This window comes from Pleurodeles waltl, chromosome 8 (genome assembly GCF_031143425.1).
Source record: "Pleurodeles waltl isolate 20211129_DDA chromosome 8, aPleWal1.hap1.20221129, whole genome shotgun sequence".
In the NCBI taxonomy this organism is placed as follows: Eukaryota; Metazoa; Chordata; class Amphibia; order Caudata; family Salamandridae; genus Pleurodeles; species Pleurodeles waltl.
The window spans coordinates 1,445,792,640-1,445,816,907 of NC_090447.1; the positions used below are offsets into that span (position 1 = coordinate 1,445,792,640).

General features: G+C 43.4%; 1 protein-coding gene across 1 annotated transcript in view; it reads right to left on the minus strand.

Annotated features, from left to right (window-relative positions):
• Positions 1 to 17,018: 17,018 nt before the first annotated feature.
• The window catches only part of LOC138248745 (putative gastrointestinal growth factor xP4), a 48,892-nt gene continuing 41,642 nt past the window's right edge, over positions 17,019 to 24,268 (minus strand). The window contains exons 2-4 of the mRNA XM_069202605.1: positions 23,320 to 23,460; positions 22,341 to 22,487; positions 17,019 to 18,871 (exon numbers count right to left, since the gene is read on the minus strand). Of these exons, the coding sequence (XP_069058706.1) occupies positions 18,858 to 18,871; positions 22,341 to 22,487; positions 23,320 to 23,460 (302 nt within the window). The 3' untranslated portion in view covers positions 17,019 to 18,857. The remainder of the gene's footprint in view (positions 18,872 to 22,340; positions 22,488 to 23,319; positions 23,461 to 24,268) is intronic.

Genomic DNA, 24,268 nt, shown 5'->3' on the forward strand with positions numbered 1-24,268 from the left:
CCTAAACTTGAGCCTATACTGCTCTGGGGTCAGACCAAACTTTTTAGTCAAGCAACTCTTCATACTGGGGTATGAGTCTGCATCATCCCCACTCATGGTTAGGAGCCGATCCCAGAGTTGGGAACTAACTCCCAAAGAAGTGAACCCCAGTACTGAGGCTTGACTTTCCTCATCTGGAGGGCCCTCTCAAAGGCCCCCAGCCACTTATCTATGTCATCCCCCTCTACATAGGCAGGAACCACCCCTTTGGGTAATCTGGGGGCAAAACCCCCACCCAGGGACACCTCAGCCTCTTTATCGCTGCCACCATCTCTTTTCTCTTTGCTTGCCCACTTTTTCTTTTCTAGGGCCAGCTTCTCTGCTTCCAAAGCTATGTATGCTAGCTGGGCCTCCAGCTCTCTTTCTCTGATGGATGGGTTCTCTCCTCCTGAAGGGACCCCCTTCCTACCACTAGCTTTGGGCCTGCCCCTAGTGACTGTATCTACTGAGGACCGTTCTTCCTCTTCCTCACTTAGGCTCGGATGCCTTCCCTCCCCTGAGTGGTTAGAGTTAGCATCTTCCCCTTTTTCTTCCTCCTCTGGAGCTTCCTCTGTCTCTACCTCTTGGGCCTCAGCCCATGCTGTCAGGGATTTAATCAGGATTTGCTTCCTGAGATCAGTGGTTGCAGGCAACCCTCTTTCAATACACAACCCCCTAAGCTGGACTACTGTCAGTGTGGGTAGGCTAGCCAGATCAAGCTCCATGGTTCCCTAGTTTTGTGTCAACAAAAACTTTTTGCAAAAATTGGAAACAAGAATTTAGAAAAATTACAAAAATTCAATAATTGAAATTAATCCAAATTAAAAATTACAATTTTTTTTTGCACTAGGACAATTTAAAGGATTTTTAATTTGTTTTACCTAAAACTGTAACGTGATATTGAACACAAGTACAGGATCCCGTCGCTGCTTCCAATTATGTTGGAAAATGGGTTATTGGTAGGGCAGGTAGGTACCTACACCTAGCAACAAGCCACTAACCTCCACATAGGTACAGTTAGGTCTCAGTAAATTAATCCCAGCTCAACCCTTGGTAGCTTGGCAACGAGCGTCAAGGCTTAACTTAGGAGACAAAGTGTAAAGCATTCAAATATCACAAAACAGTAATTAAATAAAACACAGGAAACAGTTTAAAAATCCAAAACCAATTTATAAAAATAGTTTATATTTTTATCTTTAAAATGACACAAAAACGATTAAAATCGGTTCAGGGGAACCGGAGATATGAATTTTTAAAGAATTATTACTTTTCTAGCGCTTAGAAACAAAAAGCGCCAATCGGGTCATCTGGTTGCACCTCGACCGGGGCAAAGTCAAACTTTCAGGCCGACCGCGATGGAGCCCTGCTCGGCTACAGGTCGCGGGAGGCCTCGGTTAAAAAGTTACCTTCTGACTTAGTCTTTATTTTGAAGTTTTTCTTTACCGGGACGAACCACGAAGTCAGGCCGGGTCGCGGTTGAGGCAAGCCGGCTAGAATTTCCGCGGCGGGTCGGTCCCTCTCTGGAGCTTTTTTCCAAAAATTCTCAAATCTTTTCCAAACTTCTGGGGCTTCACCCAGATGTTCTTTTAAGGTTCTTTTGGGGTCCACAGCTCACCCCAAGGGTCCAGAAGTTCTGTGATGGTCCTTGGGGGGTGTGGACTTCAACTCCCAGAATGCACCTGGCGCAAACTCCTTTTTGGCCACTGGACAGGGGTCAGCTGGTCGCTTTCTTCAGGAGTTGGTGCAGGGGACTCTGGTTTAGCAATTTTTCACCTGTAGCAAACAGGGAGTCCCTCCTTGAACCAGTTGAAGCCAGGCAAAGTCCTTCTTGTGGTGAAGCCCAAGTGTGCAGCTGGTGCAGTCCTTCTGAGTGCAGGGTCCAGGTGCAGGCCAGGGGTCCAGCAGGGCAGTCCTTCTTCTTCTTTAGTTCCTTTCTTGTTGAATTCTGGAGGGGATCTGAGGCGTGGGTGCAGGTCTGCCAGTTTTATCCTTGCTCCTGGGTGAAAAGCAGGGGGGCCCTGGTTCTCCAATCAGGGACAGGGTTGTCCCCCTGTGATGACCACTTCCTGGGAAGTGTGGCAAAAATCCATCCCAGAAGGCAACAGTCTCTAAAAATCCAACATGGATGAATCTGATTTTTGGAGGTTACATCTGGCTGAGCCCACCCACTGGTGTGGCTAAAAATCATAAACACACCCCTCTCCTGTCCTCTCCTAATCTAATCAAGGGGGCACCTAATTGTCTGGGGTTGCAGGATGCGGGGGTGTTGCTGGGTGCTCCAAATGTCCTACTTTTTACCTGGACAAGTTATATTAAATCCAACAACTGGAAGTTGTGGGATTTATTACAACAATCAATTTGATACCAAATTCTTGGTATGTAACATTTAAGGAGACTTTAAAATTTAAAATAAAGTCTGCCCATTCTAGCCTATGAAGGCCATTTACTTCAATGAGGGAAAAACAAATTTGGCTGTTTTTACCTCACCAGGGCTTATAAATCTATTTTTATAAAGTCCCTGCTTATAGTTACATGGCACCCAGCCCTAGGGGCACATAGGGCACACCTTAGGGGTGACTTATATGTAAAAATAAGGTAGTTTAAGACTTTGGAAGTACCTTTAATTCCAAAGTCGAATTTGCATATAACTTTAATTTAAAAGCAGCCAGCAAGGCAGGCTTGCTTTTAAAATGACACTGGGCACCTCAGCAGTGCACCTAGGTGTGCACCACCTATGCTGTGGTCCCTAAACCTACATGCCCTACCATATACTAGGGACTTATAGGTAGGTTAACTTAGCCAATTATAATTAGCCTAATTTGCATATCCATTTTACACAGAGCACAGGGCCTGGGACTGGTTAGCAGTACCCAGGGCACCATCAAAGTCAGGAAAACACCAGCAAAAAGAGGAAAATGGGGGCAAAAAGTTATGGGGCCTCTGCAATCAGCCCTGTTTTCTCACAAGATTATACTGTAAATGAGAGAGCTGGTTTGTATCTGAGTGACCACGACTTCCCTGAGAAGTTCCAAATATGTCATGCGCTCGGCTGCCCAATCATCTCTTCCCCTTGGGAGAGATGAGGCACTGCTAGTTAGCCGGAGCAAAACCGGATTTGGGGTGACAGTGGTCCTTCCAAGTGGGTAAGACTTAGTCCCCCACACTAGGAACAACCCTGCTACCTAGAAATCCAGTAGTCTCATCTAGGATGATGAGAGCCCACGCGACATGGCGCCCTAAGTGTGGTCAGTTTTATGTATCCTTTGCGCGTTAGCTTCAGGCGTTAGGCCTTTGTACACTTTGCCCTGGATGTATTTTATTCCTTTCCTCGCAGCATAGAGCCTCTGTGCACTTTGCTCTAAATGCTTGTTATTCAGCTTCATACTGTTATTTTTCAAATAGCCAGTTCTACGGTCTTGTTTTATTTTTTATATCACACTGTTTAGCCTACTTCAGCACTGGGGTTTTCAATAACACATTCTTGTTCACTCTGTGCTTCAGTCAAGGATACAGTCTGGTTCTTTGCCGATAGACGTGATAGGAGTTTAGTCTTTGGCATTTCTTGCTTAGGGACATTTTGTGATCACACTGACATGTTAGTTATAAAACACTTCCTTGTCCTAATACAGGCAAGAGGGAGATTCCAACCAGGGAACCACAACTAGACACGGACTGCCTCGTTGCAGATGCTGAACCAGATCACAGGCCTTTGCTCAGGTATGAGGGTTGATGGCTTCCCAGGGAATCTAAAAGGCAAGTTAGAAGCTTAAAATGCTGTGTTCGAAATAGAACTATCTGAGAGAGAGTAGAATTTATTAACACCATGATAGCGTTATTCTTATGTTTCACTCTCCTCGTGACTATTTCAATCCTACTGTGTTGTATGGTTCTGGTTATTGCGGCTCACGCCTTAATATCTAAAATGCAGTCGCTTTATTAAAACAATCTATAAAACTCAAACTGCCTTTGTCATTTGTATATGAGATTATACTGTAAATGAGAGAGCTGGTTTGGATCTTAGTGACCACGACTTCCCTGAGAAGTTCCAAAGATGTCATGCGCTCGGCTGCCCAATCATCTCTTCCCCTTGGGAGAGGTGAGGCACTGCTATTTAGCCGGAGCAAAACCGGATTTGGGGTGACAGTGGTCCTTCCAAGTGGGTAAGACTTAGTCCCCCACACTAGGAACAACCCTGCTACCTAGAAATCCAGTAGTCTCATCTAGGATGATGAGAGCCCACGCGACACTAGCATCCATGCATCAAAACTTTTATACAAATATATGTAGTGTTTTCAAACCTAGGGATGTGCCAAATATTGGGAATTGGGAACATTTGGTATCTGTCAGTCAAAGCAACAAGTTCATCTTAAAACTACACCCACTATTCCGACTTACTGAAAGCATCCTCTGAAGCGATACTGAATACATACATAAGTATATATAGATATGAAAAGACTCTTTGGAAACATAGAACGTTTGTAATCTAGAAGCTCTCCAGTGGTTGGAGGAGTCATTCCAGCTAGTGTGAAAAACGAAAATGTGTGGGATTCTGGACCCAGAAGACAGGTGAACTAGATGAGTGCTGATAGAGCGGTCCGTAGTAATAATTTACCTGTGTTCGGATGCTCTTTAGGCCGATGAATCTTTTGACTAAGTGGGAACACTCCGTACTCTTATATCGATCAGTTGCATCGAATCAATAATCAATAACGAACATAAGCAATACCCTGTTCAACATAACACTTAACAATTAGTCCAGAATACATTTCGGCGAACCCTGACCTTTCAGTCAGGAATAACCACACCAGTTTATTGCAAAGTTAGTGAATTTATTTCCCTATATTAACAAAGCTAGCACAATATAAATGTGTCTCAACACCAAATGATAAACGTAAATGAACATTAATAGCTGTCCATAACGGCGAAACAAGTGTAATCTATGTAGCATTTGAATCACAAGGCATTCGATAATAGCAATGCAAATCACTAATACGATAATCTGTAAAGAGCTAATTGCGTACATTTAGTCAGCATAACAAGATCTCAAATTGCATCGTGCGACATATAGAATCCTCGTCTAACCTCAAATTAGCATCGGCATGTGGGACTTCATGCAAAAACAATTTAGCAACATAAATTTAGAAAAACTCCTAACTAGGGCTCTTATCAAAATCAGCAGTTGGTTACCTAAAAGAAACACAATGCAATTTTACAATTTCCTTTCATATTTACCAATTACGATCAGCATACAAGGAAGTCTTCGTCTCACAGGTACTGTTTCTCGATCAGCATTGATACCGTTTCGATCGGCATGGGACGGGGCAAAGGGGCAGGGGTGGACGGGGCAATTGCCTCACGGCGGCAAGGTAAACTACTACTTCATGCAAAGGGACAAATCAAAGTTAAAGTCTCTAGGGCAAGAATCGTTAAAGTCTCTTTCTCCCGATCAGAGAAAGCATCAAAGTCTCTTTCAAAATGGCGTCGCAGCAAAGTGGGCCATAATAGCTACGAAATAACGCAATGTCGGGCAATAGCTGGTAATGGCTGTAATGATCTAATTTCTTCTCGTGCACCTGGTTTTTATAGACAACAGTTCGAATCCAGTAGGGTCTTCCATTGGAGGGTTCATAGGTTAGCTCCAAATTGTCCAATCAAAAACACCAGTTCTCAAGCTTTTACTTAAGCATACATTATCCTTGGAGATGGGTACGCAAGTTGCAACATAGTATACCAATTAGCTCACTTTCAGAGCCTCCATTGTCCGCACCTGCAAATCGACCTTGGAGTAAAAGAGAAAATATGCCAGGCTGGCACGAAACTTTAAGATAAGCATGTGAACGGTTTCAGTGGAAAAGTACAGCTTCAAGCAAAAATACACGTTTAATAGCTCATTGGAAAAATACGAACATCTAAACCGTGAGACCAGGCCACTAGGCCAAAGCCTCCGCTAAAGTTATGCTAAGCTAAAACATTTCAAGCAGGCAAATCATAGCACACGTTTACGATTATGTCGGATATAAAGCACGCTTATAAATGTTGGCAACTACTCTAAGGGCACATTTTGTCCCCGTACAATCTTTATTAGTTCGGTTAAGTCACACACGATTATTTCAACACTACGTTTAAGCGCAAATAAATGTAAAACCTCCATTTTCTGCTTCATCAATCCCTCCTCTGATGACTACTTGTCATCACACCAAATCATGCCCACAAATTTTATTCCATTAAAATTCTGTCAGTTCTCTTTTGCTTTTAGTTCCCCTAGTTTGCGCTTTGTATTCTTCTGCCATTCTTTTCATAATTTTCTCTTCTTTTCTTCTTTTAATTCTTTCCATGATCATTATTATTCCCCTTTTTATTCCCCAAATTCCAAATACACAAATTATCACTATTAAAATTCCCTCTATTATTTTTAACAATATTCCATTCCAAATTCCCCCAATCCAATGTCCCACTGAAGCAAGTCCTTTTCCAACCCTCTCCCACACTCCTTGTTCTTTCAGTTCCTTCAAATCTGCACTTTCTTTTGTTAGATTAGCAAGCATAGTTTTAATTTTCACACTATTGTCGGGAATATAAGTACAACAGTGTCGTGCACCAAGCATTTTGCAAACGCCACCATCCTTTGCTAAAAGAATGTCTAAAGCAAGCCTATTTTGAAGAGTCATAGCTCTTTCCGCTGCAAGTTCAGCATCTATCAGGATTATAGCACCTGAAAACTTTGTCAACATGTTATCCACTATAGTAGACAACTTTCTTATTTTGATGGAATTCAGCACAACTCCCAATGAAGGAATCATGGCTCCAAATATATCTCCTACCACAGCAGCTGCGGTCTCTCTTTTCTGGATACGATGGGATCCAGATGTCTTTTGAATCATCGATAGGTCATCCAGTTGATAAACCTTTGGGAACACTATACCCAAATAACATCTCCCCCACCATCCCTTTGGAAGACGATAATAGGCATTATACCCACAAATGTAATATACACCTGGAATGACAGGGTCAAGTCCGTTCATCATGAATGTCCATTTGGCCTTAAAGATAAACGTATGTTTACATTCACTTGCTCCTACAAAAATATTGTCATAATAGGATTCTCCTCGATATATACAAAATTTCCCTACATGCCAAGCATCTAAAGCAATTCTCCCTTGTGTCTTTATTGCAGCAAAATCATAATTATCTACTGAAGTCCTCTTATGTAACTCCTTTTCTAATTTCGCCTTCATTTGTGCCCTTCTATCATCTGTGCGATCTAAAAAGCTTATCTCTACTGCAGAGAGCGAGCAGGTAAGATTTTCCCTATGAGCGTGAGCCGTTTCAAAAGGTAGCATTGGCTCGAAAAATTCCCTCATTATTTTAGCATCCCAATCTTTAGCAATCTGGCTTAGCTGCGCTATTATAGGAACATAAGCAAAGGTAACATCATAATTTGAGTAAAAATACTGTATGTTAGTTTGACCATAGAACCTAGACATTACTATACTACATGTAATCCCGTATGTAAGAGGCATGTGGTGATATGTCACCCCTTCCTTCACTGATGTCGGTATCTGTGTACACACATAACAATCTTTCGCATCCATAGTCTCAACATATTCTGTTAGCAAGCGATAGAAAACATTATACGAAAGCTCTTTCTTATCATGCAAGTGTCTCTCATCTAATTCTAGTATTTTCAATGCAGTTAGTTCAGTGACAGTGACAGGAGCAAAAGTAGAAGCAGCAATTCTCTCATTCTCACCCTTTCCATGCATTGCAAGCACTATTGCCATTATTATTAATACACATGCAATTATCAAGCCTATACACACATATTTACAATATTTCTTTCTATTGTTTTGCGTCATGATCTGTATAGAATCAGAGAGCTAGAAGCACTTGTAAAAGAAACTATTTAGCGATTCGGTTACAAAGCTGAGCGAGCGCAATGTTCACACCGTCTTCTTCAAGAGGCCAGTCACTTATCGGTTAGCAGCATTTGTCTCAATTCGGCAATAACTCAGTCTTTATTGGTTTAGCAAATGTCTCATCCGGTTTAGCAATATGTCTCAGCTGGTTGTTTGTATCACGTTAGATTGTAGCAAGCAATATCATTTATTACCCTTTCAATCGACAGAGTCCATAAAACTTTTCTTTTCTATTGGTATCTCTTCCTCTTCTTCGTTCTCGATGCTTAGAGATACAAATTCGTCAGTCCAATCGTCATTGGCTACATATGCCCATTCAGGACCGGAATACCTCCTGTTTGGTATCCTTTTCCTTTTCAATTTTGCTTCTCTTTTCGATTCTGCTTCGCTGGTACTCTCCTCTTTTGTCAAGTCCTTTTCTTCACTTGAGGATTGTTCCACAACAGTCACTTCCTTTCTTTTCTCTTTCACTTTTGGCCTTTCTCCGTCGTTCAGACTTTCTTTAGCCCTTTCTTTTATTGGTGATATACTTAGTCTCCTCTTTGCACCGTGACCATTTGATGGACCTGCGATCTTTTCTGAGGAAGCTTGAACTTTTTCGTTCTGTTCTGCCTTGTCCCCTCCTTCTGGGGAATCAATCACGTTCTCTTTTTCTTTTTCTGTACCGTCTGCCTCTGGGAAAGCCCTCCTCTGATCAGGATCTCCTGCTTTTTCACCTCTTTCGAGCCCTTCGTCACCGTTACTTTCGTCAGGCTCTTTATCACTTTCAGCTGCTTCAGGTTCTTTGTCACCTTCAGCTGCTTCAGGCTCTTTGCTACCCTCAGCTGCTTCAGGTTCTCTGTCACCTTCAGCTGCTTCGTCGCTGTCTGAACTTTCTCCTTGGTCTTCCCCAAGTGAGTTGGTCTCTTCGTCCTCAGAGAATATCTCTCTCTCTTCCGTTCCTGCCTTTTCGCCTTCAGTTCGGTTTTGCTCTGTCTCAGCACTCAGCACTGCTTTGTCAGGCACTGGTAGTTTCAGCGCTTCAACTTCCTCATCTGTGGGACACAACACCTTCTTTGTGTGACTGGCGTGAATCCAGTTGGGAACCCCCGCACACTTCACAGCGGTAGTTGTCGTCAGGATCACTTGGAAAGGGCCTTTCCAACGGGGTTCCAGACACGACTTCCTCACGTGCTTCTTTACCACGACCCAGTCACCTGCTTTCAGTGCGTGTCCTGGACCTTGGATCGGTGGCAAGGTGGTTGCTTCCACCTGGTGAGAGAAAGAGCGAACCACGTCAGCCAGACTCTTGCAGTAGTCTAACACCATATCATCTGTAATATTCAAAAGCGCGTTTGCGGGAACTGCAGGAAGTCTCATAGCCCTGCCCATGAGAATTTCGTGCGGAGACAATCCAGTCTTTCTATCAGGGGTGTTTCTCATTGACATTAGCACTAAGGGCAATGCGTCAGGCCATTTCAAATTTGTTGATGCACATATTTTCGCCATTCTTGATTTCAGTGTACCATTCATCTGCTCCACCAGTCCTGATGCTTCAGGGCGATAGCTACAATGCAGTTTTTGCTCAATGTTCAGCGCTTCGCAAAGTAACTTTATCACCTCGTTATTGAAGTGACTTCCCCTATCTGATTCTAAAGAGATCGGGAATCCGAAACGTGGTATTAATTCTCTCAACAGTAGCTTTGCAACTGTAAGGCTGTCATTTCTACGTGTGGGGTATGCCTCAATCCAGTGACTAAAAATGCACACAATCACCAACACATACTTTAGACCTCCATGCACAGGCATCTCAATGAAGTCCATCTGCATTCGGCTAAAAGGACCGCTTGCCCTACCAATGTGGCTCGCGTTCACAACTGTTCCCTTTCCTGGGTTCATCTGCTGGCAAGTGACTCATCGATGGCAAACTGCTTCTGCAGCTTGACGAAATCTGGGGTTAAACCAATCAGTTTTGAACAATCTTATCATGGCATCTCTCCCTAGGTGAGCTTGCCCATGATAGAACCGCGCAAGCTGTGATAAGAGACTGTTTGGCAAAACAAATTTTCCCTCATTTGAAACCCATAACTCGTCTGGTCTCTTTATACATTGTGATTTAATCCAGGAATCTCTCTCATCCTCCCTGACGTTATTCTGCAATGCTTTTAGTTCATCTATTGTATCTACAACCTTTAAGGCAAATGCTTCAGCTGGTTCGAGTTCTGGCTCAGTTATCGAATTCCATTCATCCCTGAGTAATATACAGTTCAAGGCACAAAATCTTGCGACTTGATCTGCATATGCATTTCCCAGAGAAACATAGTCCTGTCCTTTTGTATGAGCACTGCACTTTACCACTGCAACTTCAGCTGGCACTTGAATGGCGTGTAACAATTCCCTTATCCTTTCCCCGTTCTTCACTGGGGATCCTGAAGAAGTCAGGAAACCTCTCTGTGACCATAGTTGTCCAAAGTCATGCACAATCCCAAACCCATATTGACTATCAGTGTAAATGGTGACTTTCATCAATGCAGACAGTTGACATGCTCTGGTAAGGGCTACAAGTTCTGCTACTTGTGCAGAATAGACTCCTTGAAGCCATCCCGCTTCCAAGACACCTGTTACAGTACATACAGCGTATCCTGCTTTCAAAATCCCCATCCCGTCTCTTAGACATGAACCATCAACAAAAAGAATTTGGTCATTTTCATCAAGCTTAGTATCCTTAATGTCCGGTCGGGGTTTTGTGCAAAATTCAGTCACCGGAAGGCAGTCATGCTCGACGTCTTCAGCGTTCTCAATTTCAGCATTTTCTCCAGGGAGCAAGGTTGCTGGATTCAGCGTAGTGCACCTTTTCAGCTGCACATTCGGTGAGCCCAGAATTATCGTTTCATACCTTGTGAGTCTTGCTCCGGTCATGTGCTGTGTTCGGGAGCGGGTCAAAAGTATCTCAACTGAGTGAGGGACCATGACTGTTACTGGGTGTCCCATCACTATTCCTTCACTCTGAGTGAGGCTGATACCAACTGCTGCTACGGCGCGCAAACACCCTGGGAGTGCTGCTGCGACCGGATCCAAAGTAGCTGAAAAATACGCTACTGGTCTGTTTACGCCACCATGGGCTTGAGTCAAGACAGACAAAGAATATGCATCACGTTCGTGGCAAAACAATGTGAAAGGCTTTGTGTAATCAGGCATACCTAAAGCCGGAGCCCTGCACATGCACTCTTTCAATTCAACAAAAGCATCCATCTCATCTCCTTTCAGTTCAATTTGATCCAAGGCATCCTTCTGGGTCAGTTTCAGTAAAGGCTTTGCTAGAGTCGAGAAGTTGGGAATCCACTGGCGACAGTAGCCCACCATTCCCAAAAACTTCCTCACCTCCTTTCTCGTCTTGGGTGGACTCATTTGAAGTACACTCGTTATTCTTTCCTTCATTATTCTCCGTGACCCTTTCTCTATCTGGTGACCCAAGTATTTCACTTTCTTCTGACAAAACTGCAATTTGGAAGGAGACACCTTGTGTCCATTCCTTCCCAAATGGTTCAACAGAGCAATGGTATCGGCCGTGCAGCCACTTTCTGTCTTTGATGCAACCAGTAAGTCGTCAATGTACTGTACTAGGGTTGACTCGAATGGCAATTCTAATGCTTCCAAATCTTTCTTTAGAATCTGATTGAAGATTGACGGTGACTCAGAAAACCCTTGAGGAATTCGACACCAACTGTACACTCTGTCTAGGAATTTGAAACAAAAGAGAAATTGGCTGTCCTCATGAAGAGGCACAGAAAAGAATGCTTGTGACAAATCGATGACTGAGAACCATTCGGCATCGCAAGGGACCTGAAACATTATCACAGCTGGATTCGGTACTACTGGGCAACATTTGACTATGATGTCATTTATTTTCCTCAAGTCCTGCACAAGTCGGACCTTTCCACTTGGCTTTATTAGTCCCATTATTGGTGAGTTACATGGGCTGCTTAACACTTCTTTCAGTACCCCCTGTTTTACAAATTCATCAATAAGTTGAGCAACTTTCATGAGGGTGTCTTGTGCCATGTGGTATTGTGGGGTCTGGGGAAAGATTGCATTGGGCTTTACAGTCACTTTCACTGGTTCCACTCCTTTCATCAATCCCACCTCTTTCCCTGTCATATCCCACACTTCCTTTCCGACTGTCTCCCGTAATTCAGCTGGAATATCTTCTTCAGTTATCATCGGGAAGAGACAAATCAGAGGATACTCTTCATCGACAGTTTCCATCTCATCCCCCTCTACACTGTCCTCTTCTTCCCCATCACTGCTCGTCTGGATTGTTATTCCTTCGTTCGAACACATGATCGAACAACCCAATTTGCACAACAAGTCTCTCCCTAACAGTGCTATCGGGCTTGAGTCACATACCACGAACTGATGTACCCCTTGATAGTTACCGATGCTGACTGGTACCGGATCTGTTATTGGGTTCGTCAGGTGCCTGTTTGCTACTCCCACCACTTGAACTGTCCTCCCTGAGAGTGGCAAATTTGGTACTTCACTGCTCTTAACAGTTGAACGTGTGGCTCCTGTGTCAACCAAGAACGAGACACGATGACCCATTACTCTTCCCTCTACGTACGGACCCTTTTGATCAACTTCCAAGGATGCTGCAAGCACACAATCTCCTTCTTCTTCTGAGCTTTCACTCTCCCATACATTGTTTATTCCACTCTCACTGTGTAGTGGGAACTGTTGTACGGTGCCATTTGTACTCATTACCTGACCCGAGACCTGTGGAGGAACCATCACTTGCTGCTGACTCATTGGTGCCAAAGGTATTTGCATTTGCTGATTAGGTACCATGGGTAACTGCTGTTGCATTGGCTGCATTTGCGTCATCTGCATACGAGGCATCTGCATCTGCTGCGGCTGCATAGGTTGTAATCCCTGCAATTGATTTACGGTCTGAAAATTTGGGTTTGGACCTCTCATTTTCGGTCCCCTCATTGTCTGAAATGCATTGACATCATTGTTTTGCTGACCAATGCCTGCACCTGCACCTGCACCTTCCTGCACCACCATCGGGCACTCGCGTTTCCAATGACCGACAATTCCGCACACGTGACACGGCATCACCTTCTTCATTGCCTGCACACCCGTTACAACAGTGTTCAAATCCGGACCATTATTCGCAAAACCTCCTCTGCCTCTGCCTCTAGGCTGTGACTGAAACGCCATGTTTCCCTGCAACTGCGGCTGCGGTTGCGGTACCTGCTGTTGGAACCCTTGCATCCCTTGCAAACCTTGCAGACCTGTCTGAGCTGCTTTAAGTTGCATCATCATCACCTTCTCTTTCAACCTTTTCTGCTTCACTTCAATTTCGTCGCTACAGTATTTCGCATAAGTCAAGACCTCGTCAATCGGTTTAGACTGCCAACAAATCAAATGCGACTTTATCATCTGACTTATCTCCGGTCTCAGCCCTTCCACAAATCTGAACACAAAATGAAGCATGTCCTTCGCCTCTATTGTTTCTGTGCCACTGTAGTTCTTAAACGCCTTCAACAACCTCTCATAGTAACTATGAATCGACTCTTTAGCCTCTTGGGCAGTTCGATCGATCTTCTGCCAGTCTACATTTTTCGCGGCAACCTTCGTCTTCAAATGCTCAATCACCTTGTAGTACAAGCTCATCACCATAGGTCATGGTGCACCCGTCTCCCTGTCTCTTTCTGGTTCACTTGTTGGCCAACCTACAGCACTTTTGCAATCCTCCCACAAATCTGCTGGAACCACAATCTCAAAGAGAGTGTTCAGATCTTCCCAGAGACATTTTGCAAGCTTCACAAACCTATCAGTCTGCTGATACCATTCAATCGGCTTCTCTCTCAGTTTGGGAAAATCGTCCGTAAAAGACTGAATATCGCTTCTGTGCCATGGTACATGTATTAATTTTCCCCCTGCTGTCTCCCTCATTGGTAACATGGTTACTGTCTCACTGCTTTGTGGTCTTTTCTCATTATGCTCTGTAGCACTATCCCTCCTCTTTTCCTTTCTCTTTACCCACCTGCTTTCCCACTTGTCTAAGCACCTCCACACTTGTGCACTCTGCAGCAATTCTCTAAGGTGCGCCTTCATGCCTGCTGACCTTATATGTTCAAAATCTGTGGCCCCAAAATCCAACCTGTAGCTTCTGCTCAAGTGTTTCATCTTGTCTATGTCAATCCCGTTTCTGTCCGCTACTTCCCGCAAACTTTTATGTACCTTGTTCACTTCTTTCGTAATCTTTGGACATAGGTATCTCAGCTCTTCTTCCGTGTAGGACTCTAACCTATTCACACCCATAGTCCCTTCCACCAATTCTTGTGCTTCCATGTTCAGCCTCATCCTATTCAGGTAATCTTCTCCTTTCCCACTGTCTGAACTTTGTGTGGAATTCAAACTGTTGAACCACTGTGTCAGCTGTTGCGCATTTACCCCCATCAGTGTAGCATTCACATCGACTGCCATTGATGGTTGCGGCAACTTTTCAGTGTTCGATGTTAGAGGTATTATCAGTGGGGGGCTCGACCTCACCAGTGTCGACTGAGCACATATGGGACTAAACTCCATCAGGGTCCCAGATCCATTTGGCTGAGCCGCTATAGGAGTTATCCCTGGAGTGTTTTCTATGCACCTCCTCTCTGTCCCATTCTGCAGCATTGATCCCTGACCGCTCATACCTAAATTAGGCTGACTATACAAAGGTACCGGTGGACCTACAGTAATGGGTAGCGATATCGCATCTGGGTTCTGTCCATTTCCCATGTTCTGAGGCACGTTCATTCCCACACTATGGGTCATCATTGCCGGCATGCCCATCTGACTCCCCGTCATCTGAGCATGTGCTGTTCCCCCCTGCATCTGCTTCTGAGGCATCAAAAACTGAGTTGATTCAGCTTGTGTCATTGTTGGATTGTGACCATTCTGTACTCCCCTTACGGTTGGATCTAGAATCATTCCTGCACCGTTGTCACTGCTGTAGTACCCTGGGATCTGCGGCTGATAATTTTCTGCTGGTTTCAACATGGGCACATCTGGATATATTCTCCTAACCTGCGGTATCTGCGGGGTAAACAGTAAACTCGGGTCCTTAGATCCCGATGACGCTCCTGAACTCTGAGTTTCACTGTTCCGTACCGATGCCGGAGGGGCAGAACTGGTACTTGGACCTTGTCCATTCTCCGCATAAGGTGGTGGACGGTCGTTCAGCAATTGCATGATTAACTCCTCATCCTCTAGCTCCTCTTCTCTTCTCAACTTTTCCTCATCCTCTTTATCCTTGGAACACTTTCTGTCTGTCTTACAGGTAGCTTTCTTACCTGTCTCCTCTTCTTCCTTAGTAATTGCCGGAAACAATTTTATCCCCTGCAGTACATCTGACCTCCACACCTTCTGTGCATTATCCCACCTAGCGTCCGCTAGTGTCTTTTCTACCTTCCTTATCCTGTTCTCGAACTTATTTTGCTGTTGCTGTCTAGCCATCAGTTCCCAAATTGCTAGAGCCTCAAACTGTGCTGGCCTTGGAGGTACCTTCATGTCGTACATCGTGAATCTCAAATTCTCTAGGATCCTTATATTGAATGTCCCATGTATCGGGAACGCTACGCTCCCATGTTTCTCTGTCAGTTTGTGCCATTGCTTTAGCCAAAGACACGGAGCTACCCCCTTCTCTTCCATTACAATGTAAGCTGGTGTACCTTTGGGCGGCGTCTCCTCTCCTACGCTCGCTTTAATGTAAGACTCCCCCTTCATCGCACTCCTGAATGCTTTAAAGAATTTCATTTTCTCGTCTTTTATTTCACAAAGTTTGTAATCAATAGGTGACTTTAATTCCCGGAATACTCTTCGTTTGCCTTTCCCCTTCCAATCGAGCCCCACGGACTGCGTCCAATCCGTGCGCGACCCTTCTCTGCAACCAACCTATCCCAGCGCGGTTCCTAGTGACGTCACACTCACACACACTGCGGCTGACAAAGCCTCACGGCAAGTCCTCCTTCGCTCACCTCTTTTCGTGACAACTTTTTGCATGTATCGCGAGCTACCAAAAATAAAACAGATCTGTCGGTTTACTACAGGAAGGGTAACACAGTCGCTTCAGGACCTTAGGGACCTTTCACTAGCCTCGGCCGCTATTCCGTCTTTCTCGGTCCCCATGTTCGCAAGCAAATCTGACCCGCAGACCTACTCTCAACTTGTCAATGATCTATTCTAGTGCACTTAGAATCTTGTCAAAGCCCGAAGTCGAAGTTCCTTTCACTCCCTAACACACGTATCGACTTGTTGACTACGCCCGATCAACCTACTAAACCGCCCAGACCACAACATGGATCAACATACTCCGGAGTCTCTTGACCTCGCAGGGCCCGTCTCAACAACAACAACCACGTGGACCTTTTTATGCACAAAGTGCCACACGCACATGAAGTTCGACGACTTCCCTACTCTCACACTCGGAGCTGCACCTCCGCTATTTCTATGAAGTTCGACGACTTCTCTACTTCTACACTCGGAGTCGCACCTCCGCTATCCTCTATAAAGAAAAAAATCCTCGCAACCTTTTCACACACCCTGCGGCAATAAGCTGTGCAAGCGCAAAACCCTAACTTCACTCATACCATCACTAGTACCGCCAACGCTGTTTCCACACCTCCGTTCTCTCCATTCGCAAGCTCCGAGATCCCGGGAAAGTCGCGGTGGACCTAGCCCATCATCATTCTGTCAATCAGTTTTATCCAAGAAAAATCTAATTCAACTCCTCGAATGGGGGTCTCAAAAATGCGTAACCGTTAATTCAACACCATGTACTTTAAGAGTACAGGGTCCCAAAAGACGAAACCGTCCTCTGCTACCATCTACTGATAGAGCGGTCCGTAGTAATAATTTACCTGTGTTCGGACGCTCTTTAGGCCGATGAATCTTTTGACTAAGTGGGAACACTCCGTACTCTTATATCGATCAGTTGCATCGAATCAATAATCAATAACGAACATAAGCAATACCCTGTTCAACATAACACTTAACAATTAGTCCAGAATACATTTCGGCGAACCCTGACCTTTCAGTCAGGAATAACCACACCAGTTTATTGCAAAGTTAGTGAATTTATTTCCCTATATTAACAAAGCTAGCACAATATAAATGTGTCTCAACACCAAATGATAAACGTAAATGAACATTAATAGCTGTCCATAACGGCGAAACAAGTGTAATCTATGTAGCATTTGAATCACAAGGCATTCGATAATAGCAATGCAAATCACTAATACGATAATCTGTAAAGAGCTAATTGCGTACATTTAGTCAGCATAACAAGATCTCAAATTGCATTGTGCGACGTATAGAATCCTCGTCTAACCTCAAATTAGCATCGGCATGTGGGACTTCATGCAAAAACAATTTAGCAACATAAATTTAGAAAAACTCCTAACTAGGGCTCTTATCAAAATCAGCAGTTGGTTACCTAAAAGAAACACAATGCAATTTTACAATTTCCTTTCATATTTACCAATTACGATCAGCATACAAGGAAGTCTTCGTCTCACAGGTACCGTTTCTCGATCAGCATTGATACCGTTTCGATCGGCATGGGACGGGGCAAAGGGGCAGGGGTGGACGGGGCAATTGCCTCACGGCGGCAAGGTAAACTACTACTTCATGCAAAGGGACAAATCAAAGTTAAAGTCTCTAGGGCAAGAATCGTTAAAGTCTCTTTCTCCCGATCAGAGAAAGCATCAAAGTCTCTTTCAAAATGGCGTCGCAGCAAAGTGGGCCATAATAGCTACGAAATGACGCAATGTCGGGCAATAGCTGGTAATGGCTGTAATGATCTAATTTCTTCTCGTGCACCTGGTTTTTATAGACAACAGTTCGAATCCAGTAGGGTCTTCCATTGGAGGGTTCATAGGTTAGCTCCAAATTGTCCAATCAAAAACACAAGTTCTCAAGCTTTTACTTAAGCATACATTATCCTTGGAGATGGGTACGCAAGTTGCAACATAGTATACCAATTAGCTCACTTTCAGAGCCTCCATTGTCTGCACCTGCAAATCGACCTTGGAGTAAAAGAGAAAATATGCCAGGCTGGCACGAAACTTTAAGATAAGCATGTGAACGGTTTCAGTGGAAAAGTACAGCTTCAAGCAAAAATACACGTTTAATAGCACATTGGAAAAATACGAACATCTAAACTGTGAGACCAGGCCACTAGGCCAAAGCCTCCGCTAAAGTTATGCTAAGCTAAAACATTTCAAGCAGGCAAATCATAGCACACGTTTACGATTATGTCGGATTAGTGCAATTCTAATACATCACGTTATATAAAGCACGCTTATAAATGTTGGCAACTACTCTAAGGGCACATTTTGTCCCCGTACAATCTTTATTAGTTTGGTTAAGTCACACACGATTATTTCAACACTACGTTTAAGCGCAAATAAATGTACAACCTTCATTTTCTGCTTCATCAGTGCCTCGCTTTAATTCCAAAAAACAATACAGCTCTGAGGACGTTACATACACAGTTTGCCCTTAATGTTGGTAGTAGGTGAATTAAAAGATTAAGAATGTGAAAAGAACATTCATTACCCTTTAGTCAGTTCTTTTTCATAACTGTGATTGTCAAGACACGTTTTTTGTCGGCAGAAAGAAATTGCACTTTCAGCTCAATGTACGTTTATTGGCTTTATTTTGATGCAAACATTGTGAAGTTCAAGTAGATATTAGGAAATATTTACCTAGTAAAAGCATTAGAATAACCGATGGACTGACTAGTGGAAAGACAGCAAGACATTTGGCAGAAAAGAGCAGTGTCACCATCCACTGCTTTCTGAAAAGCAATGTTGAGATAAAGTAACTGTAGCTTGACGAGGTGGTGCCCCCTGAGAGATCCTGGGCTTTCAAGGTCCTTCAGGAATGTCGCGATTAGAAGGAGACCACTAAAACAAGAGGACAGAATAGTAAATACAACTGCCTTCCTCATAGAAAAAGTAACAATTCTAGCTCTTGAATATTAGGAATGTTGAAAGTTCATCATATATATGCCTTCATTGGGCAAAGGTCTTATCATTAGTAAACTCAGGCATATAGCTCCTACACAATAAATACCTATCCACCAGAGTTGTAGGAGTAAAATCTGAGTGGTTTATTTACATGCATGCTAGTTATTGTCTTCATGTCCTCCATAGGACCACCGGGGTAAAATGTTTTTTTCCTGGTGGAAAAATCTGCCCACTGATAAAGATCCCGTGTTGTATGGAGCAGCGCTCTGCATTGATAAGGGGTCTTTCACACACCAGAGGACTCAATCTCCCAGCTGTCAGGGCACCAGGAGCTGGTCCCTGCACCAGCTGTTCCCCTTCTCAAGAGCACTACATAGCGGAAGGAGTACACCCGCAGCCGGGTATTCCATGCACCTGAGGACTCAATCTCCCAGCATTCACGGCCCCAGGAGGTGGTACATGCACTAGCTGGTCCCCATGTCAACAGCACTACATACTGCAAGGAGCACTCCTGCAGCGCGTGTATTCCACGCACTAGAGGACTGCATCTTCCAGCATTCAGGGCCCTAGGAAGTGGTCCCTGCACCAGCTGTTCCCCATGTCAACAGCACTACATAGCGCAAGCAGTGTTTGGCAGCACGGGATGCAGGCATGCCAAGCCCGAGCCAAGGGGTGGCCCGTTCTGTACCCACCACTGACAGGAAGAGGCAGGGCAGGGCCACCCCCCTTGGTTCTGCTTTTGCGCCCTGGCTTGTCCTCTGAAGTCACAATTTGTAAACTCATACTTCCTTGGACATTGTGGTGATAAGGTCAATAACTTATTATCCCTACCTTATTTATAGCCCAGTGTCCATACATATTACATATCTGACTCAAATGAGAACAAACCTTAGAACTAACTTTTTCACCAATATTTTTTAATAGGTTTAAGATAAGGGCTGGTCGAGTTGACGCTGCCTCCCCTCACATATGTTTTGTAACAATCATTGTCAGATCTCAAAATATTAGCTTGTTTTAACATTCTGGTACCCTATGATGTGGTGCATACACATACCCTGAGACACATCACCTCTACTCTCTTGAGCTGCCTGTTTGCATCTTGAGTTTGCAGTGTTACTGCTTGTGTTGGGGTGCAGAGGGGTATTTGAAGAGGTCTTGCTTTTTTTGCATTTTGTTATCTTATATTCTGAGCTACTCATTCTCCCTGTTGTTTGTCTTGCACAAGAGCTGTGGGACCCAGGAGTACTTTCCAGTAGGAAGCAAGCAATACAAAAAATGAGCAAAAGGAAGGCCACTGAAACCGCAACAGGCAAGGGGAAATGCCAAAAATAAGAAAAAGTGTGGGGGAGAATTGTACTCTAGATGCAATTGATGACCTAATCAAAGAGCTTAAGTCAATTTTAAGTACCAAGCGGAAAGTGTAAAATCACAACTTTTTACAAGAAACATGGTGGCATACATCGCCCAGATGTATAATGTAGACATTATACACCAAGCCATCAGCCCCCCAAGATCAGCTGAGTGCAACACTCTAGTAGATTCTACACACCAAGCTTCAGTCCATCCGGGCTTAGGAACTAACCCAAGTGGAATTGAGGGGACAGAATGGCCTTGTTGTCCCAATGCAGCACCCACCTCTAAAAGTACGGGGGGACATTGCAATACCTTGTAAAAATAGATTTGAGCTACTAGCCTCATTGGAAGAACCACAAAAGAGTGAAACCCGAGCACAAGGCCAGAATACTATTGCATAAATAAAAAATGACGGTAGGGTGGCGCTAGGTGGCTCTAGGGGCTTGTAAAGATTCCCCTTAGGTTGATGTAGAAGGAACTCCTAAAGAGTTCAGGAGACTTTAGATAGTCTTGAGATGTAGGCAATCTTTTTTCTTTACAGGGTTGCAATGCATTTCTTACCGTAAACAGTCCCTCACCTCCTTTCTTTGTGGCACCGCGCGCAATATAAATAGTGCCCCTCTTTGTAAGCACAGTCACACAAAAGTTGGAATGTGAGTAGATTCCGGGTGAGAGTGAGGCTACATCGGGGTGTTGTCATTCTGTAAATGTCTGTGTCGGTTATTGGAGACTCATGAAATGAATAGCCTTATGTTATTCCCACTCCAGTACAGATATCTGACTTCTGACAACAGTTGTTTGTTTGATTCATCACCTTCTAGGCACTTTGACAGATTTTTATGAAGTTATGCGAGTCACACGGATACTGGCATTATTACCAGCATCAGGTGCACCATGTGGTAAAGCAATGTTGTGAGGCAAGTATGGTATGCATGATTCAACTTACAAACAAGGCGTCTGCCAGGGAAAACAAAGCTGTGATGTACTTCGCTCTGGCTTTGCTCCATCTTTCTCTTGTACACATCCCTCATCCTGTGGCTTTTCTCTTCATGCTATTTCAAAAGTGTTACTTTCCTCATCTGATTGTTGAAATGTTTTATTTGTATTTTCTCTTTTTCTGCATCACAGTGCTCTTTCTGAGTTGCCAAGTTGCTCTTTCATCTTGTGCCTTCAGAAGATTTGGATAATTTAGCCGAGTCCTTGCATTCTATCCAACAGCCGTTCGCTGCTATAAGGTTTCATTTTTCCACCGGGGCATGGCTTCAACGGGTGCAGCAGGTGCAGTGGTACCGGGACCCTCTGAACCCTGATTTTTGCTGTATTTGACAGTTCAGACAGCAGCCAGGGCGTCCATTTACTTTTTTACACTAGGGCCCCTGACGCTATGGTTATGCCACTGAATTTCCGTTGTGACTGTTCTAACTATGTCCATCAGTCACTATACGTCAGACTGAAGAGAGCTCTTTGAAAAAAAAACAGGAATGACTGAAGGTGCCATACTTGGCACGGACTAGAAGCTTTTCCTGAATATTTAACAGTTCAAAGTCTGCTTCTACGTGATCTCCTGGGGCACGAGTGTTGGGTGTGAAGAATATTGGGCATGTGACCCGTTTGCACTGGACTGAATTCTGTCTTCCCACAACCTCTCCTGTCCTAGACTTAGGGCCCATTACGTGTTATGAATTGATTCTGATGACACTGGTAACTCAGATTACCAGCCTCATTAAAATTACAAGATCCGTGGCTTGACTGCAGACCTGGTACATTTCACACCGAGATTTCAGCTGCTGAGAGCCGCCAACATTGCTGCGAGAAATTCTAGGGAATATGAGAAATTGCTGATGGAATGTGACCCGGAATCGGACCCAAAATTACATATTCTCTTTGTAATTTTTCATTTCTTTCATGTCAAACACAGTTAAGCGTACATTCAAAATCCCTTAACTAGGTATCAGGGTGCACACTTGTCTTAGAGTATTCTGACCACACCAGGTACCCTACTTGTGGAGTGCAAACACACAAAGATGTGATCTTCCATAAGAATATATATTACCCGATTGCATGGTGGGCTGGAAGCACCAGATGACATCAGGAACACTGGAATCGAAGCAGCATCCTTTGACCCTGCAGTCTTCGGTGCTGATGCCTGGATAGCCACAGTTGACCCTTGCGTGTGGGTCCTGCGCCTGGCACTGAAATTCTGTCAACAAAAATAAGGCATAGCTTACATTACATTGCAACAATCGCTTTCTTACTCCAATATTATTTTGCTTTTTGTGCATGTTCCATGTATCATGATGTCATATCGATATTAGAAACAAGACTGTATCCTTTGGAAAGAATAGAGAAAGGGAACAATATTATATCATATCTTAATTTTTGAGGAATTAATCTAATGTTTTCCAACGGAGCCACTCTCATAATTAGTGTGGTGCCTAATTTGATTGCATTTCATATTTATCTAATAAAGAGATGTGTGGAAGAGTATTCAAGATGAAGGCCGTAGTTTCACACAACAGAAATCAGCACTGCTTGGGAAGGAATACTGCTTAAGAGTGGTGAACAAACCCTCTCACCAGACAATTCAATGGACCCGTGAGTAAACCATTAATGAAGCTACCTGAGGATCATCGAGGCTCTAATTCTTATAGCATTTAGCTTCATGCTTGGGCATAGATACACAGCTCCTTTCCCTTATAAGGTTTATCATGGAGAGAGAAGCATTTTGGGAGGAATGAGTTATGTTTTTGTGCCCAGAAAAGGAATCAGATGTTGTTTCAAATTATTCCTAGTCTAAGGAAAAAAAGAAACAACTTCTGGCTCCTTACTGGGTGGGGCATAGGCATGCAACTGTCCTCAACATTGAAAGAAATGAACCAGGAAGAAGGTATAGGAAAGGAAGGATCATGGAACAATCCGAGTTCTTCCAATTCTAATAACCACTTAACCACTTAACCACTAACAGTTCACAAACTCTCTGGGTGCTGTCGTTGCCACAAAAAACTTGAATAACACTTTACATGATACTTTACCTTGGAGCTGGAGAGGGATAAAGCACCAGATACTATAAGGATCACTGGAATCAAAGCAGCAACCTTTGTTAACGCACTCCTCTGCAATGATGCCTGGGTAGCCACAGTCGACTCTTAATTTTGGTTCAATCCCACACCTGTCTGTTGAAGACCAAGTAGATATTTTAATCAATCAGTTTAATTTCGGTAAGCTCTGATAGTTTCTTTCAGGTATTTGAAGTCCCACATGATAGTTCTTGTATTGCCAAAAAGGCTGAGTGCTTAATTAATTGTTAGCTTTATTCTGTATAGTTATTATATTTATTTATGTACTTCAAAGACACAAAGGTAACTTAGACTTTTGAGTGATGTATACTTTTGAGTAAATTAGTACTTTATGGCTATACGCAACATCTGAATTTAAATTTAGTCCAAAAGTGTGAATAGCTTAAAAGTAGTAAACTTATTCAAAGGTGTAAAATACTCAAAAGTGTGTAGTCTCCAGGCCCTTCAGTTTGGTGGATAGATGTAAGTTACACTTTTGGAGCAAATTCACACTTGAATTGTGTCAATAGTCAAAAAGTAGTAACTTACTTAACAGTGTAAACTTATAAAAGTTTAAATTACCTTTGTGAATCAGGACAGATGAACAAGATTCACAAAGGAAACATACACCTTTGTGTATGTTTAAACGTTTGAATAGGAAAACTCCTTTTCTGCATTCATAAAGTCCGACTTTAAGTTACTCCAAACAAAATATTATTAATAGTAAGTCCGAAGCTACACATTGCAAGCCAGTGGTAGAGCAACACCATCCCACAGAAAATAATGGAGCTAGGCACTTTAAACAATACTGCCTAGGAAATAATAATAAATTAAATTATTTATTATAGTTAAAATATAACTAAATACACACTAATGTTGAAAATATATGAACATAGAACATATTTGTTATTTAACTATAAAATAT